This window comes from Lathamus discolor, chromosome 3, assembly GCF_037157495.1.
Source record: "Lathamus discolor isolate bLatDis1 chromosome 3, bLatDis1.hap1, whole genome shotgun sequence".
In the NCBI taxonomy this organism is placed as follows: Eukaryota; Metazoa; Chordata; class Aves; order Psittaciformes; family Psittacidae; genus Lathamus; species Lathamus discolor.
In genome coordinates, this window is record NC_088886.1 from 120,004,840 (window position 1) to 120,022,754 (window position 17,915).

Genomic DNA, 17,915 nt, shown 5'->3' on the forward strand with positions numbered 1-17,915 from the left:
ATCAATACAATATTCTTGTCAGAGATACAAGTTTCCTGTAACCATCTCTATTTAGGTACATTCATGTCACAGGTGGGAATGCTTAAGAGGATCCAATAGCAAACTATTTTAATCAATACCTAGATTTGAAAGGCCCAGAGTGTGGATAGGCTTCCCTAACATAGGATTTCTTCTGTCAAGGATATTTTCCTTTCTGCTTTTGTCAGTTGATCTGTCAAAATCTGAATTTAGATTATTTGCTTCAAAATATAATCTGAAACATTTATGTTGGGTTTAACAAATGTATTTGAATTCAGTTGTCATAGAGTGGCTGTTGAGCTTGTTAATCTTTACTGTAGCAACCGCCATCAGAACTTCTTTCTTGAACAATATTCCTTTTTTTGGGGTTAGCAGAGGGTTTCTGTACAATTTAACATTTCTATTTATACAAGTTTCATCCAAAGGTCACAGTTCCTATGTATTGCAGGAAGTTCACAGGCAGAGCTTTTAAAAAAAAAATAGTTTTGGTCACTAGAGCAGTCTCACAAATGAAAAAAAACCAAAATATTCCTCTGAAGATCATATTCATTGTCATGTTCAGCTCAAAAAATACAATGTAAGTGCATTTGAAATCAAGCATGTTTTCCAGAAAATCATTGCAAAAAGAATGTTCCATGTAATGAAGATCTGGTTTGTTAAATCACTAGCTTTCTCACAAACTTTTTTTTTTTTTTTTTAATCAGAGTAGAAGCTCAGAAAACACACAGTTGACCTGTTTTGAAAATCGACCTGTAGCCCATGCAATGGTGAAATGGTGATAAAAAAGTAAATCTGGCTGAGTCTTGTTTACTCTATGTGCAAGAAAACATGTAGTATTGATACTTGCTTAGCTGATGTCTGATATGAAAGATTTTGAGCACGCTTACTGTAGCTTTTGCTCAGAGATTATTAGAAAAATGCATTTAATCACTGGCGCAGCTTTATACCTAAGGATAGCCACCTGAGGTTGCATCTCATAGTGACATGTGTCCTGCAACATCTTGAAGCTGGGAACTATTCACTCTTCACAAGCATAGCAACCACCACAAAATACAGTCAGTTCGTAAGCATGATGCACTGCCTTGTAAATCTTGGTTGCACAGATTATCAGAACAGGGGTTTAATGAAATGCTTGGAAGTGATGTTTCTGGATGGAAATAGGGACACTAGTGGGTTGGCAGATGGGGAAATCTATAAACATGATCCACAAAATTACGAAATGTTGAAAGACAGGGAGGAAAAGTCTACATCACATCACAACAAAATTAATTCTCAGGGGAACCATATTAATATAAGCAATAACATCTGTACTATCAGTTAAGCAGAAATATCTGTGACCTGTACTTTTGGTATGTTTTGTACCAGCCAACATAGATGAATAAAATATAGAGAGTTTTTCTGTTCTGTTTGAATTCATTCTTGAAGTTGCCTTTCAATGTTTTAACAAGGCAGTAGGTGAAGATGATGAATGACATACTTGCAGTGCCCTTTTAAATGTCTTGGCAAAAGCAGTGTCAAACAGGAAGCAAACTGTACTGCACTGTATCAAATATATTAACACAAGATGAGCCAAAGCCGTGTTGCATGGAGGTAATGGAAAGAAGATGTGTGGCAGTAATGAAGAAATTTTGCCAGTAGCCGTTGCTAGGTACACCATTCATGGTGATCTCATCTGAGAGTACTTGATAAATAAAGCTGTTTTGGTATTCCTTAACAAGAGGCAGTATCTGGTGCAATTTAGCAAGTGGTCTAATGAGTTCTGTGACTGTAGTCAGAGCAGAAAATAGTTTTCTGAGAAATATTTAACATCAAGAACAAACGAAGTAGTTACTGTTTTTAAAATAGAACAAAAAATGTAGTAAGAACATTCTATGAATGAAAAGGATGCAAATAGATTTTTTTAAAACAAAAAGAAACCCACCACCACTTTACCAGTCACTTCCCCGAAGAACAAAAAACCTAACGAAATAAGGCATTGAAGTATCAAGCTTATCATTGGAATCTGGAATTTGCTACTTCATTGAAGCAAGGACAAGTAACTTTCATGGAAAGCCTGTCTCTAGTAATACAGAATTGCTTAGGCTGAAGGAGAAGGGTCAGCCTGACCCAGGTCATTGCTGAGGACAGAGCTTCTTTTCACTAAAAACACCATTGCAACAACATAATTGAATCCATGGTGCAAGTGGATATAAATGGGGATTGCTGGCACTGCTTTGGCCTTTAAGAAGTAATACATAATCCTGTAATTGAAAACTTTTTCCCAGAGCAATGCCCAAAGACAAAATAAGTCTGTGTGGTTTTCAAACATTTTAACTATCCTGTCTCAGAATTCTCTTCTTGTAGGTCATTGTATGGCAGGGGTATCTTGCATCTACATTATACAGGAGGAACTCATCCCATCTTTCTCAGAAGAAGCATTGGCTGCATTCCTGGCTCCTTGATCAAAGAAAAATTGACTGACTGTCTCTTCTCTGAGTAGGCCAACAGGTCAGTCAGGAAAGCAGATAAATCTACTGGTATTTGCATCTCTCAACAGTGTTGAAAGGAGGAGTGTTGAATATGTGAATTCCTACAAAATGGGAGTTAGCAGTTACTTTGGTACAGAGAGAATGAGAGATCTTTTAAATTACATACACAGTCAGAGTTGAAATACCTTGAAGTAGATGGCAAAGACTAGACCTTTATGTAACTGTCCCAGAGAAATGTTTTAAGCACATCTTTGCAAAGCTCTCTTTGCACATGATGCTTTAAACCAAGCTTCAGTCTCATGCTCTGAGGAACACTGATAGTGTGACAGACCTAGCAGATCAAATGGTTGGGTCCACTTTTTAGTGAAGTATTAAGATGTGTCCCTTTATTATCCAATTTTTGTCTTCTTTTTAAGTAAGGACAAGTCTTTTTGGGTATTTGAGCATGAAAGGTTGTTAGCCTGGGGCCTTAGGCAATAAATTGATGTTTCAGTGAAGGCAGTCAACCACCTGCACAAATTTAACCTTTTTAATTCTATTTATTGTCTGAAAATATAGCACCAGATTAGATGTTTCCTGGAGAGCCGAGTTTGGTGTGAGATATTCACTTTGTTATAGCTTCTTTGAGATCACTGTGAAGTAGTTCCCTGTGCTAAATGAATAGCTCTCTTATCATGACCTTTTAATCGCTTCATCATGAAGAGGTCTTTTATTTGCTACAAGAGTCTACTTCATGTTGCCCCTGTCAAAGGAACTGTAATATCATAAAACGGCCACAACAGAAACTAATACAGAAATATGATACAATAAGAGAAAATTAGTGAAGGTCAGCCTAGTTGACTACAAGCAGCATCATGGCCTGCTAATGGGAAGTGCTGGAGTGGATAACTAGCTGTGAGCTCAATTGTTGGAAACTGCATGTAGAGGTGATATTTTGCTTGGTTTTGTAACAAGGTAGTGGAACAGAAGGGAACAATATAAGCCAGCTAGCAGGACCAGCAGCGCTAAAAAAATCACAGAGATAAGGGAGATGAATCGGACATGATCAAAAAGGAAATTTAAAACTAAATAATAAATTTAGCCATAATGGTACTTCAGGAACTGACCCCTATGGACAAGATATACTTTTCATGCTGTCTTGACACAGGTGTAATTTATTGAACACACTGGAGTTCACACACTGGTACAGAACTGATGTAAGAAGAGGAGAAATCTAAATTGCAGCATTTGTATCATTCGAAGAGTTTAAGGACGTTATCTAGAGAATGGTTTGGAGGGATAGAGTCCTGGCTATGTTGACTGCCTTAGTCGTAAAGGTTTGGTTGCAGTACAAGAGTGTTTAACCACATAGATTTCAAAAGTATTTGGGAAACCCGTTCATAGCTCAACTTACAGACAGATAAATACACAAAGTCAAGACAGACAGACAGTCGTTTTCTTATTAAAAAAAAAAAAAAATCCCACCACAGAGTAGCATACAAGAAGTCCCCTGGACAGTCTAGCACTCAGAAATACCATTAAAGATGTCTTGATACCACTGTGGGAGAATCCCAGAGAAGATGACCTACACATAAGAACCCACTACATTCTTGCTTTTCCGTGTGGCATATCCACACTGAGCAATTAATGGTGATGGTAAGCAAGATAGAGAAAGGCCTTTATGGAGTAAGGGGTGGATGCTGTCCTGGGTTCAGCAGTAGCAGTTGTTTTTCTCCTTCTTAGTAGCTGATGCAGCGCTGTGTTTTGACTTTCAGCCTGGGAACAGAGCTGATAACACAGATGTTTCAGTCTGACCAAGGACTTTCTGAGCCTCATGCTCTGCCAGGGAGGAGGGAAAGCTGTGAGGAAGCAGAGACAGGACACCTGACCCAAACTAACCAAAGAGGTATTCCATACCACAGCACATCGTGCCCAGGATGTAATGGAGAGTTACCCGGAAGGGCTAGGGCACTGCGGGGTTGGGCGAGTTATTGGTCGGCTGATGTTGAGGTGTTGTATTCTCTTCCCTTGTTATTTCCTGTATCATTATTTGATTGGTGGTAGCAGTAGTGATTTGTGTTATACCTTAGTTACTAAACTGATCTTATCTCAACCCATGGGAGTTGCATTCTTTTCGATTCTCCTCTCCTTCCCTCCGGGAGTAGAAGGAGGGAAAGAAGGAGGGGGGGAGTGAGTGGATGAGCTGTGTGGCTCAGTTTAAACCACGACAGAAGTTCGTGTATTTGAGTGCTTTGATTGTATGTCAAATTCCTGAGAAAAAGAAGGCAGCTCTAAATGCCACTCTGTCCTGCATAAATTTCCTTCATCAGTCCCGAGAGCCACCATGCCCACACAGTGCAGATCTGCTTACTGCTTTCCCTCCTTACTGCCTATTCTCTTATTAACCCAATTCTCTTCATATTCAGCCCTGTAAGGGAGTCTGTTCTGGTTTACTATGAACTTCTTCTGTCTTTTTATTATTTCTCTTTTTTCCTATCCCGATATTTTTAGCCCTAACTTTTTGTCTTCCTCTTCCAATCTGGCATGCTTGCTTGTTTACCCATCTGCTTTCCCCAGCCCAGTTTATTTCCCATTTTCCCTTTGCATTTTTTCAGATCCACAGCCATTTATCTCATTGCTTGTCCTTTCTCCAGCTCCACAAGGTCTTTTCATCTCCTCATGTCATTTGTAAGCAAAAAGAAGAGGACCATCCAGTATCTGCTTTCTCACTGCTGCCTGAGTAAGTCAGATTGCCTGGAGAAGAAAAGACATAATGAGACTTAGTTTTTACTTCAAAATCAGCCCATTGTATAGCTTGATTTTCTTTTGTATCATCATGATTTGGGGGGAATCTTCAGTTCAATTTTGTGCTCAGAACCTGGACATTTCATTTTATATAGAATGTGACTTTAGAAAATACACTTTCTCAACATCTTTTTTTATCCATTTCTTTACACATAATTTTTCACTTGAATCACCTTATGTACATTTTTGTAAATATCACCACATGTTGAAGTGTGTCTCTTCAAAACAAGGCGTTATCTTTTCTGCATTAGCCTATTTTATCTTTAGCAATCCATTTGAATAAACACAATATGAGAGGAACATATTACCTTGGAAGAGCTGAGAAGAAAACCAAGTCTTGGCTCGATTCTTTCTTCTACAGTATCCCAAAGAGCAAACTAAATTAAACTATCACTAAAAACTAAGGAGACTTGATGAAGCTCTGCCTTCAAGAATCTGTGATTTAAAATATATTTTGGTTTCAATTAACAGTTTTAATGTGTGTGAATGTACTCAATACAAGTTTCCCATAAAGGACGACTGTTGTGCCGGATTTGGGTTCTACTGGAAGGATCCTGTAAAGAGATCAGACTGTTTAGATGATCAGGCAGTATTACTTAAATACATATTTTTCAAAGACAGATTTAGTATCCTCAGCTGCAGTGATGAGCTGCAAGAACTCTCAGCAGCCTCGTATTTTTATGGAGATAAAGTTCTGGCTGTGTTAGAATTGATATCTTCTGTTTCCCCTTAATGCTAGTCCAGATCAAGGTACACATGAACGTTGTGAAGCTGCTGCCGACCAGTTCAGGAAAAACCAAGTTTCTACAAATCCAGAAATAATCATCAAGTCTAAATTTAAATCATGCTGAATATGAGTGTGAGCATACACTTAAGAATGATATGCATGTGCATGTGTATCAATATAAAATATGTACATGTTAGGCTTGAGGCTTGAGATTTACCAGTTTTGCTGTCATGTAGCGATGATTTCAGTGAAGTCATACCTGGTTTTCAATGCTGAAAGTGAATAAGCGAGAAAAAAATCATACAAGATTTTGTTGTAAGTCATCTCATACAAGACTCAAGAAACATATTTTATGTTATAGTGTAACTAATAGAATTTCAAATGACAGTGATATATGAGGCTTTCAGAAGTAGCAATGCAGAACATTCTTTTTTGAATAATTCACTCATCTGAAGTTGTTACATATTCAAAAATGATTGAGTTGCATATCCAAATATAGGGTGGTCTATCTCAGCTGTTGATGTCGAAGAAAAAGAAGTTTCAGCAGTTATTCTGAACAGTGGTTTGTATCGCATTACTGTTTGTTAGATGAACTGAGTTTAACTGACTGTGAATTAATTAACAGTCTGCAGTGGATGCCTTTTTCTTGAGATAATTAATCTTATTGAGAAATTATATGTGGAACAGTTGAAGCTTTAGAAGATTTTCTAGAGGTGCTTTTGTGTTTAGGCTTCCATGACAGCTTTTTCTCTTATAGATAAATTGCATGTCTAGAAATATCTTGCCTTTATATTTATTTTGATTTGGCAGCATATCGTTGTTACAGCTGGCAATATTTCATACCTCAAAGTATTAATGCTAACCGTAAATTATTATCAATGATATGCAGTGGTTCCTATCAGTCATGACAAGTAATTCATGTTGATTGAAACAAATAAATATGGTGCTTTGCAAAGTTATAACCTTGTCATTTAACTTCAGTGCTCAAATGCATCCAGCTGTCTTAGATTAACTCTTTGCAATTAGATACAGAGCTTTCAGAAATGAGATATTCCACCTATGAAGGCCAAATATTGCAAAAAATTATACAGAGATTTAGACATCAATATTGGCAAAGTTTGCCTCTAGTTTTTTTGTTTCACAATTAGGTAGAAGCAATAGGATTCAAAGATGTATGGGAATTTGTCATCTCATTATTATAGACACTTTGGTTGGTCATTTCTCTGAGTTTACCCTGAAATCCATTGAAGAACACATTGGGAATCTCAGCGTATGATATTATTTAAAATGAGAAGCCCCATAAGCTTTGTTTCAGATGTAGGAGGTCAGACAGTACTTTATTTAAGCACAATGATCATAGCAGTCCTTCCTAGCTGAAGGAGCTATGAATTAATGTATCATTAGCTTCAGTTTTAAATTAAGGTAAGCTGAAAAGTTTTACTGGATTGTGGTGCAAATCTGCAATTCATGAAGGAGTTAAATTCTGTGACTCTCTCTACTCCATATATAATCCATATTAAAGTAGTCATTAACTCATGTTAAATTCTTGCTGAGTCTGGGACCAGGAAAATAACAGCCAAAAACTACATCTCCCACGAACAAAAAGTACATTACTAGAGCATGGTGTGAGCCATTTTTAGTGTATACCTCTAATTGAGTTGAACTTTGGTACCAATACACAGTCTGAGGTTTCACTGTATTTGTTGCCATGGCATGAAACCAACTGAAATCCAATCTTTAACCAATATTATTTTCATAAATATGCAGAGTCAGTCCATATTATGTGTGTTTTATTCAAACTCTTAATTTGTAGTGTTAGTGTTATGTAGTGGATTTATATGTCTGTGGTTCAGAAGTTAATGCTGCAGAGGTCTTTCTTTACTGTTAAAACACTGAAGCAGTGAATTACCTGAAACCCAAACATGGCTGAGCCATATTTAGTTGTTTAATCCCCTTTAGAAGTAGTTCCTGTGCTGAAGAACACAGAGTCTAGACAGGCAAGTGAGGAACATTTGAAGTGAATGATAATAGAGTTTTAAAGAAAGATGGATTTAACCTGATAATGTTATTGATAACATTGACACTAATAATTTATTTAGCACATAAATTGCAAAATAGATGGAAGATTCATCCAGCAGCTGTAGTCATGGTACAGCCTTTGGCAGTAGTCATGCTCCTGCTAATTTTATCTTATTAACGCCATCACAGGTTTTACTAACAATGGTGTCATAATTCTCACAATCTAAAGGGAAGAAAAGAATATATAATTTTTATTGTTTTGTGAAAGTTCTGGCTTAGCACATCAGATACTGATCTTCTTTGCACTGCAGCCCTAGCAAAGTCACATGTAAATCTCATGAAAAGGAAATAAGGAATAGAATGTTATGTGAATGTTGATCCTCATTTTTTGGAGAGCAAGAAGTTGCTGCTTGGAATTCTGATGGCATAAGGCAACACCCTCCATCTGTAATTCATTTGCTTTCAGCAGACTAGTACAAAGGACAGAATTTGGCCACAAATAATTTGGTGTTCTCCAAATGTGTAGCAGAATAGAGAGTTTGTATATGACATTAATGACACACTCAAAGTCTTTTCCCATTTCATTACTGAAAATTAGAATTTGTGTAATTCAGTATAACTTGTATAGGCTGTGATTTTGTATAGAGAGTGAACTTGAATGTATAGTAACTCAGCTTAGTAAAAATATGTAATGCAGTTATTTATTTTAGCTGCCTCATTTCATGCTAGCTAAAAATTAAGTAACAAAAGTTAGATCTCTGCCATACAGCAGAATGTTATAGAGCCATCCAGCCTCCTTTCAGCCTTGACTTTTATGTTGTTACACTTTGTGTAGATACTAATTGCTGTTTGAAAATGCTGTGGCTGGATCAATGCAGTGCTTGAGGAGCTGTGCCAAAGCCCTGTGTATGAGCAATGTGGGTTCATGAACAACTAGCTCAGTATTGCACTACATTGCGCTCCCAGTTAACTGGGGTTTGATCATGTGCGTTAGATGGCTTGTGTGCATCTGTGGGATAGATTTACCCAAAGCCTGCAACACAATCTCATTTTGTCTCCTGATCACTTGCTTTTGATGTGACTGTGTTGCAAGCATAGTGCATTAATTTCAGTAATCCTTCAAAAAGTCTCAGTAACCATTCTGTGCATCTGTATTTCATTCCGTGTCATCATATGAGAGTATTTTCTTGCATAAACGGTTGGTTATCTTTTAAATCGGCCTTGTAATCGTTTTACTATGGCAAAGTCTTTTGCTTTGGTTTTGAGCATAAGCAGATTTTTCAGTAATTCTTAATTCTGCTTAATTCAATTGTAGAAAAGAGGATGAAGGCTAAATACTCATGTTGCTGTTCTTCTGACTGTGTACAACAGCCAGTAGCTCCTGTGTCTGGCACTCACCAAACAAGTTTAAAAACACGCTGAATCATTTCACTAATGTATTATGAGTGATCTTAAAAGTGAGAAGGGCCATGGGTAAATGAAAAAGTGAGTGCCCTTGGCAAGATGTCTTCCTGTTTATTTCCACGATTCAGTGTAACCTCTCCCTTGATTTCTTTGTTCACATGTGTTTTGTGATAAAAAGTGTAACACAGGTTATTAAATAGGAAGGATCAATTTAGTTTTAGGTAGGCCTTTTTTTCAGCTGGGCTCAGGAATGTTTGCTTCTCAGTAAAACTGCTGTTACAGACGTGATGGCCTGAAGAGAAAAGGAAGACAAGATTTGTGGGAAGAGGTAATATCTTTTATTAGACCAGTTGATGTAGCTGGAAAAAATAGAAATGCTTTCAAGCACGCAAAACCTTTTCCGTGTCAGGTTCTCTAAGCTTTCAACTGTATAGTAACTGACTCATGCCTATGAAGCAATAAAAGCAGCTTCTTTCTCTTTTTATAAATAATACTGTCTGACAATCATCCATTTTTTGGACAAGCATCCAGTATTGCAGCAGTTAAAACTTTCCACAGTTAAGTTTGATTATCATAGAATCACAGAATGGTTTGTGTTGGAAAGGACCCTATGATAGATAACCTTGTTCCAAACCCCCCCTTGCTTTGTCTGCTGTGTCACTTGCTTTAATTCTACTTAAATGCATTGATATGTAGAAGAAGAATATAATATTTTTTCATTCAGACTAGTAGTCTCTTAAAATACTAGATTTTGATTTCCATGTGATCAGAAGTGTAAATTAACACATAAAAGATCTGATATCTCACTGATGAAGTGTAACAATCTGTATGGTCATGAACTTTATATGAGAAACTGCCTCTCTGTCCAAGTCAGTGTATGTGTTCTCAGATGAGTGGGATGGGCATGATGGCATAAATGGCAATTTTAGTTATTTTATGGTAGGGGAATGGTAGGATATGGAAGAGGAAAATGGATGACCCAGGGAACTATAGAGCAGTCAGTCTCACTTCTGTGCCTGGCAAAATCTTGGAGCACATTCTCCTGGAAGGCATGCTAAGACACATGAAAAACAACGAGGTGGTTGTTGGCAGCCAGCCACTAAGCTTCACTAAGGGGAAATCCTGCCTGACCAATTTGGTGGCATTCTATGATGGGGCTACAAAACTGACAGACAGGGTAGAGTATTTGATGTCATCTACCTGGACTTGTGCAAAGAGTTTGATACTGTCCCACACAACATCCCTCTCTCTAAATTGGAGAGACATCAATTTGATAGGTGGAGCACTCGGTGGATAAAGAACTGGCTGGATGGCAGCATGCAAAGAGTTGTGGTCAATGGCTCAATATGCAGCTGGAAACCAGTAACGAGTGGTGTCCCTCAGGGATCGGTGTTTGGACCAGTCTTGTTTGACATCTTTGTTGGTGACACAGACAGTGAGATTAAATGTACCCCCAGCAAGTTTGCCAATGACTCCAAGCTGTGTGGTTCGGTTAATATGCTAGAGGGAAGGAATGCCATCCAGAGGGACCTTGACACGCTTGTGAGGTGGGCTGATGCCAACCTTATGAAATTTAACCATGGCAAGTGCAAGGTCCTACACCTGGGTTGGAGCAATCCCAGGCACAGCTACAGGGTGAGCAGAGAAGGGATTCAGAGCAGCCCTGTGGAGAAGGACTTGGGGGTGTTGCAGGTTGACAAGAAACTGAACATGAGCCAGCTTCAGTGTGAGCTCACAGTCCAGAAAGCCAACCGTATCCTGGGCTGCATCAAAAGGAGCATGAGCAGCAGGTTGAAGGAGGTGATCCTGCCCCTCGACTCTGCTCTTGTGAGACCTCACTTGGAGTATTGTGTGCAGTTCTGGTGTCCTCAACATAAAAAGGACATGGAACTGCTGGAACAAGTCCAGAGGAGGGCCATGAGGATGATCAGGGGACTGGAGCACCTCCTGTATGAAGACAGGCTGAGAAAGTTGGGGCTGTTCAGCCTGGAGAAGAGAAGGCTGCATGGAGACCTCATAGCAGTCTTCCAGTATCTGAAGGGGGCTTATAAGGATGCTGCAGAGGGACTCTTCACTAGGGACTGTAGTGGCAGGACAAGGAGTAACAGGTTAAAACTTAAACAGGGGAAGTTTAGATTGGATATAAGGAAGAAGTTATTTCCTGTGAGGTTGATGAGTCACTGGAATGTGTTGCCCAGTAAGCTGTGAATTCTCCATCCCTCGTGGTGCTCAAGGCCAGGTTGGACAGAGCCTTGGGTGGGATGGTTTAGTGCGAGGTGTCCCTGCCCATGGCAGTGGGGTTGGAACTAGATGATCTTAAGGTCCTTTCCAACCCTAACTGTTCTATGATTATATGATTCTGTGGTACACTACTGCTTTTTTTAATTATTCTTAGTGGGAAGGGCATATATTTTAAATAGTCTCTTTTATTTGCTAGGTACAATACAAATAAATAGATAACTGCCTTAGGGATATTGCATGTGAGATATATACTCCATTTTGCTGATAACTTCGGAATAACTGAAAATATTACTGTAAATGCTAAAATTTTCTGTGTATTTCATATACTATCACTTTTTATTGTTCTTGCTCAGACTGAGTTTTGTTATGCCCTATGAGAAGTCTTTATTGAACCTGAAAGTATAATTTACAGAGTTACATCAGCACTGAGAACTGCAAAGATGAGTTCATAGTATTTGTGTCAGCACGGGTAAAAATGAAAATATAGGACAGTCAGTTTGCTACTTTCCAAAAAGCTTTGCCAGCCAGGAGGCATCATTATTGCTCTAAGTAAGTAAGATGTAAAAGAATATAATTGGTTAATAATATAGGAATTTGATAAAGGATGCCTGAGTATTTTGTGATTATATCTCTGTGAGGTTCTAATGCCATCATATGCCTTCTACTTCCCTGGAGCTGAGGGCCTTCATCCTGTAAAAAAAACCCAACCTGCTAGTGAGGTTTTCTTGGCTGCTTTTTAGCACAAACATTATGCTGCTGAGGGATGATTTCCAAATTACCCAGGACAGACAAGTATTTCCTGGAGTATATTAAAGAATTAGTGGAGTGTATTTGGCTAAATATGTAGGGCACATTGCTTTTCTGCATTTTGCTGGCCTATGCTTCAAGTTCCATGATAGTATTTCATTTTAAGAAACCTTAGAAAGACGAAGACATTCCTTGAAAGGTAGAAAATAAAGAACATATAAAACCCAAACCGCTATGTCATCAAAAAGTTCAGGTCATGATTGATAAGTGTGTAGTTTTTTTATTGTTGACTCTTAGCTGAATAATAGATTGTTATTTCAGTAAGTTTTGACTGGAACAATTTGTCTGGAAATAGTTGTTTCACCTTTTTCTTTTAGGTTCTTTGTAATATAGTGTTTGGTGTTTTTTTCATATGCAAATGCAGCTAACTTTTACAATGTTGAGCAGCATCACATGAAAGCTAGTCTTCAGTTTATAAACTGATAAAAGCCTGAATTCAGAGAAATATATTTCAAAACATTTCAGAATAGTAATGATACCACTTTGGATTTGAATGGCAAAGACAGTGATTGTAATGTTGGTCTCCTCTGGTTGTGAAGCTCTTTCAAAGGCATTAAGACTTCTAACACAAAGATACTAATACTTCTACATAAATATTTCAATAGCAGTTTTACTGCAAAGCAAGAAGAGAGTTTCCGTGTAAAATATGAATTATTATAATTGTTACAGCATAATTTGTATTAAAACAACAAAAAATATTTATTATTTTAGCATTTCTTGTTGAAATATATTCTATTTTTTAAAAAGTATTTCTTTTCTAAATACTTACCAGTCCTGTACATGTTATCTGTAATATCCTTTTCCCTTTTTGTTGAAGGGCAAGACCCATTCCTCTTTGCTGTAACTGGCTATATGAGACTGGCCCTTTAACAGCTTCTGGCAGGCGCCCTTCTGGATAACCTCTGGCAGTGTACACCCTGTGCAGGAATCACCATCATTTAACTGTTTATGTTCCTTTGCTTTGCTATCTCTTACCTCTCTAGCGATATAAAACTTAAAGGAGGAGCTTTGAAGCCAGTGGTTTGTCTCATTGTCTTACCAGCAGTACTTGAGTAACTGTCTTGATACGCTCTCAATCACATTATTTACCAAGTTATTTTTTTCCCCAGAAACCCCACTGATCTTTAAACATTATGGTGTGTAAGCAAGTAGTCTACTTCTGCTGTGTATATGATTAGATGTGTATGTGTATATTGTATAGAGACATGATAGTAGATATGTTTATGGTAGTTATTTAGGGAAAACAGATCAAATTACTTAGAATGTTTTTTCTTGATGTCTTTGTACCTCCTACAGCAATCCTAATACTATTATAATTTGTTTCTATTTCTGTCACAGTAATTCTCGGACCTTACATGGCCAAACATTTTATCATAACCTGTAACATAAAAACCCCTTCAGTTTGGTGCATTCTTATTAATACGTCTGTGATTCTTCTCATTGAAGCAATACTTGATGTTAATCATCAGAGATGTTGGAAGTGATTCTTGTCTTAAAGGGAAATTTCATAAAAGGGACATTCAACAGTTGCACGAAGTACAGTCACTAATCTTACAGACATTTGTAGGCTTCTTGCAGCATCACCCAGTAAGGATTTAGGACATGCTAAATACTTCGTGTGTGTTGGCCAGAAACTAATAATGGAAACAGAGTCAGTGTAAGGATGCTTTAGATGGTTCTGTTACTGAATGATGTCCAGACATAATAATAACCTCTGAAACCACTCTTATGTGTGATAGCGGCAAATTCCAATGGCTCTGTTCATGCGTGATTCTCCTTTGTCTCTTCTCTTTGGAAGAGATAATGAAATATTCCTGGTGCAGATAACATAAACTGAAATGTTCTGAACACATATATATCAGATGGGTTTAAGCTTTACAGCTGTATCTGTTTTTCATCTAACTGGAACTAGCCTGACAGTGCCTAGACATACGTCCTTCATGTGCCAGGCACAGTTACTGTAACTCGATAGACATGAAGCTAAAGCAACTCTAGTGTGTGTCACCCTGTGTTTCTTTCTCTCAGTAGTTTACATTTAAAAACAAAAAAAAAAAGGCTTCTGTTAGTTCAGTCATAATTAATTACCAATATCTTTTATATTCCAAGACCACAACTTAATTTAAATTCATAATAAAGCTAATTAATATTATGGAATTATGCTATTTTCATAATGTGAGACATAGTGATAAAGAAACAAGCTAGGTTAAAACCAATCATCCAAGCCTGGAAGACAGCAAAATGTCTGTTATTCACTATCTGTATATAGACTGACACTTGACTGTAAAGAAAATGTGTAATAGTTTGATTTTATTTCATCTTTTCGGTGTGGTGGTGCATCGTGTTATACACTGTACCATGCTGTTCCCCACCATGGATCTTCTGGGTCTGCGTACTTCAGGCCTTGTTATTTTGCACTTAAATGGCAATTCTGTTGAGTTCAGTTGACTTAAACAAAATTTTCAACAAATAAAAATGGCAGCATAAGACTGTGCATTAGATTTACTTTTCTTTCCCATCCATGAATCATGGAGTTTCTGAAACCAAAAATCATTTGTGACTTCTGATGAATTAGGTTTACTGACAAATAGGTCTTTTTTTTACCAGAGCTGTTGCATACAAAAAATCTCAGGTAAATAAAAAAAAAACCAAACAACAAAACAACAACTTTCCCTGAAATTCAAAGAAAGTCAGTCAAAATCACACTGAAAGATGATTACGGAAAACTACACCCAACAGAGCCCAAGGAAGCACTCAGTTTGTTCTGTTCTGTGAGCCATAGCCCAGAAGGGCGTTCAGGCTGTACGTAGCATGCAGTCAGAAAAATGCCATATGGCCTTGTATCTGCAAGTAAAGTAAAATAACTGTGATGCCTGTACAATCATTTTGACCATAACTTGATGAAGAAAGACAGGGAAAAGTGATTTATTTTCCTAATGTACATTATTGGAGTTTTCTTTTGGTTTTGCTTTGCTTTTTAAAATCCTTTTCTTAAACAGGAGCACAGATTTTTCTGACGGGAACATTTTCTGTGCAGTTGTTGTACAGGTTAAGTATCTGGTTAACTTAATAGATGAGTATGTGTGTCTCATGCAGCATTCAAACCCTGATTCAAGTCTATTGGTTATAATTCAGTAAAATCAGTAGTAACGATACTGGTGATCACGGAGATTGAAAGGATGACTATTGTAGTGGTAGTCTGTATTTAATCCAGTATTTGTTTTTCTAATTCTTACGCTTTCTTTTTTTGTCACAGGTTTTTCATTATTCTTATACAGCATCATATGTGATTTATAACATACACACAAGGTAGGTCATGTTGTTTTTTCAATATGTTATTCTTGGTGGTTCTATACGTAAGGTGATGCCAGAGTGTTCAAGTAAAAATGTGTACATTTTTTCAAGGGAAGTTTGGGAGTTAAACCCTCCAGAAGTAGAGGATTCAGTTTTGCAGTATGCAGCCTGGGGCATCCAAGGACAGCAACTGGTAAGCACAGACATTAAAAATGCTTTGGCTTAATACTGTATTTGCTGCAGACAGATTGAAGTAATAAATAAATGAAAAGCCTTAAAATAAGTCTTGCTATATATTTCTGCATGATGCTAGTATGATCCTGTTGCACCCTTTTGGGGATCTATCTATTTATTTTTATTAAAAATATGTAATCATGGTTTTCTGGTCTAATCCCAATAAGCAAATTGTACAATTGTTAAAGGAATAGCATCATCTAAATATGCACTCAAGAAATTTTCATAATAGCTGTCTTGATGACTACTACTGTGAGAGAAGGAAAGTTGAAGGTGAAGGAATTTTTCAAACATAAGATCAGTGAAAACTGTAGGTAAAAGAAAAAGCTTGACATCCAAAAGTGGATGTCATGGATTCAATGAAAAGTGGTGTTTTGATTTCAGTATGAAAATTATTGCCGAGGCCAGTTGTGCTACATTGAACTCATAGTAATAAAACCAGAAATGCTATGCTTCATGTATTGTTTTGTACCAAAGGTTTTGCCATTTGTTATGAGCATAAATCATCCATAAATCATCCAAGTATCATGACTAGTCTCAGTATGAGAATAAAAAAATTGTGGGTTTAGAACAACTGTGGTTTTAAACTGTTTGCTTTGTAGTTAAAGGCAAGAGACCTTAGAAAAGCTTCAACTATCTGAATAAGGCAGGTAATCCTTGTTACATTGTTCTAATAAGCTTATTAATGCTCACAGGCATGATCCAGAAGCCTCTTTGTACATCTGACTTGTTCATGCAGAGAACATGTTTACAGAACATACCCTGTTGTTTATATCATTCATCAAGATAGTGCGAATGTAAAAATGTTTCTGGTTAGAAGATACTGCATTAAGCAAGTGAAGGCAGGAGGGAAAAATTAATTGGAATATGCTTGTTGTATTTTAATAATTAACTATATTATTTATTAATAATGAGAACATGGTGACAGAATTGATGGCAGCAAATACAGGTTATTTACCAGGCATTATTATGGAAGCTGGCAACCTATGTAGGCTGTAGCAGAAAGGTGATGCATTTGCAAAATTAAACAGAATTTAAAAATAATTTAAATAAAATTTCAGTTCAAAAGATTTCTGTGCTCTGCCTCTTATTAGTAATCTAAAGTACAGCTAGAATTACATGCAAGTGCATTTTTTTGTTTTCCTGAGATATATCTTAAGAACAGCGACAGACTTACCAATCATAACCTTCAGAAAAATAATAAATCAGAATAATGCTATCTTTATCAGTCTTGCCTAGATTATCATTCTGGAACTGTGCATGAATACCTTCAGGTATGGGCACAGGTGGACTCCTATTAAGTCTCAGAACTCGAAAAAAATAGGTAGTTGTTTTAGTTACAACCTGACTCATCCAAAATATTTGCATAATTAATACCTCAGTGAAGATAACATTACTCATCTTTGTTAATGTTCCTAGTAAAGTTAATGCCATCCTTTAAAAATATCTGCTCTACTGTTTTATGGTGCCATATGGTCTGCAGAATTAGGAAATAATAACTTTGATTAAAGCACAAAATCTTCTGTACACTCTAAATGATACCAAATATTGCCGTATAGATGTACACCTGCAATGGCAGTATACTGAACATCACTTCCATAAGAATTGCCAATAAGAAGGATGTCCTTCTGAAGCTGTTTATGTGGTAAAAGGAGGTTTCTAAAGTGACAGAAGTGCCTTGCCACATTACCTCCCACTTCAGCAGCAAGCCAAAACTGTAGAAGCATGAATGAGTAAAACTATTGTGAATAATGGTTGTTGCCACTGTCCAAAGGAACAGCTGCCTCTAGCAGAAACAAGACAGTAGAGATCATTCCAGCAGAATAGGTTCAGTAGAGAAAAGATGTCTTTTCCATCAATAAAGGAAATACTAGTTACTTACTACAAGCAAAAAAACGCAGTGGAACAATTGCTCCAAACAA

General features: G+C 37.1%; 1 protein-coding gene across 1 annotated transcript in view; it reads left to right on the top strand.

The window, feature by feature from the left end:
* The window catches only part of DPP10 (dipeptidyl peptidase like 10), a 303,866-nt gene that overhangs the window by 211,054 nt on the left and 74,897 nt on the right, over positions 1-17,915 (top strand). The window contains exons 6-7 of the mRNA XM_065671340.1: positions 15,722-15,774; positions 15,871-15,952. Of these exons, the coding sequence (XP_065527412.1) occupies positions 15,722-15,774; positions 15,871-15,952 (135 nt within the window). The remainder of the gene's footprint in view (positions 1-15,721; positions 15,775-15,870; positions 15,953-17,915) is intronic.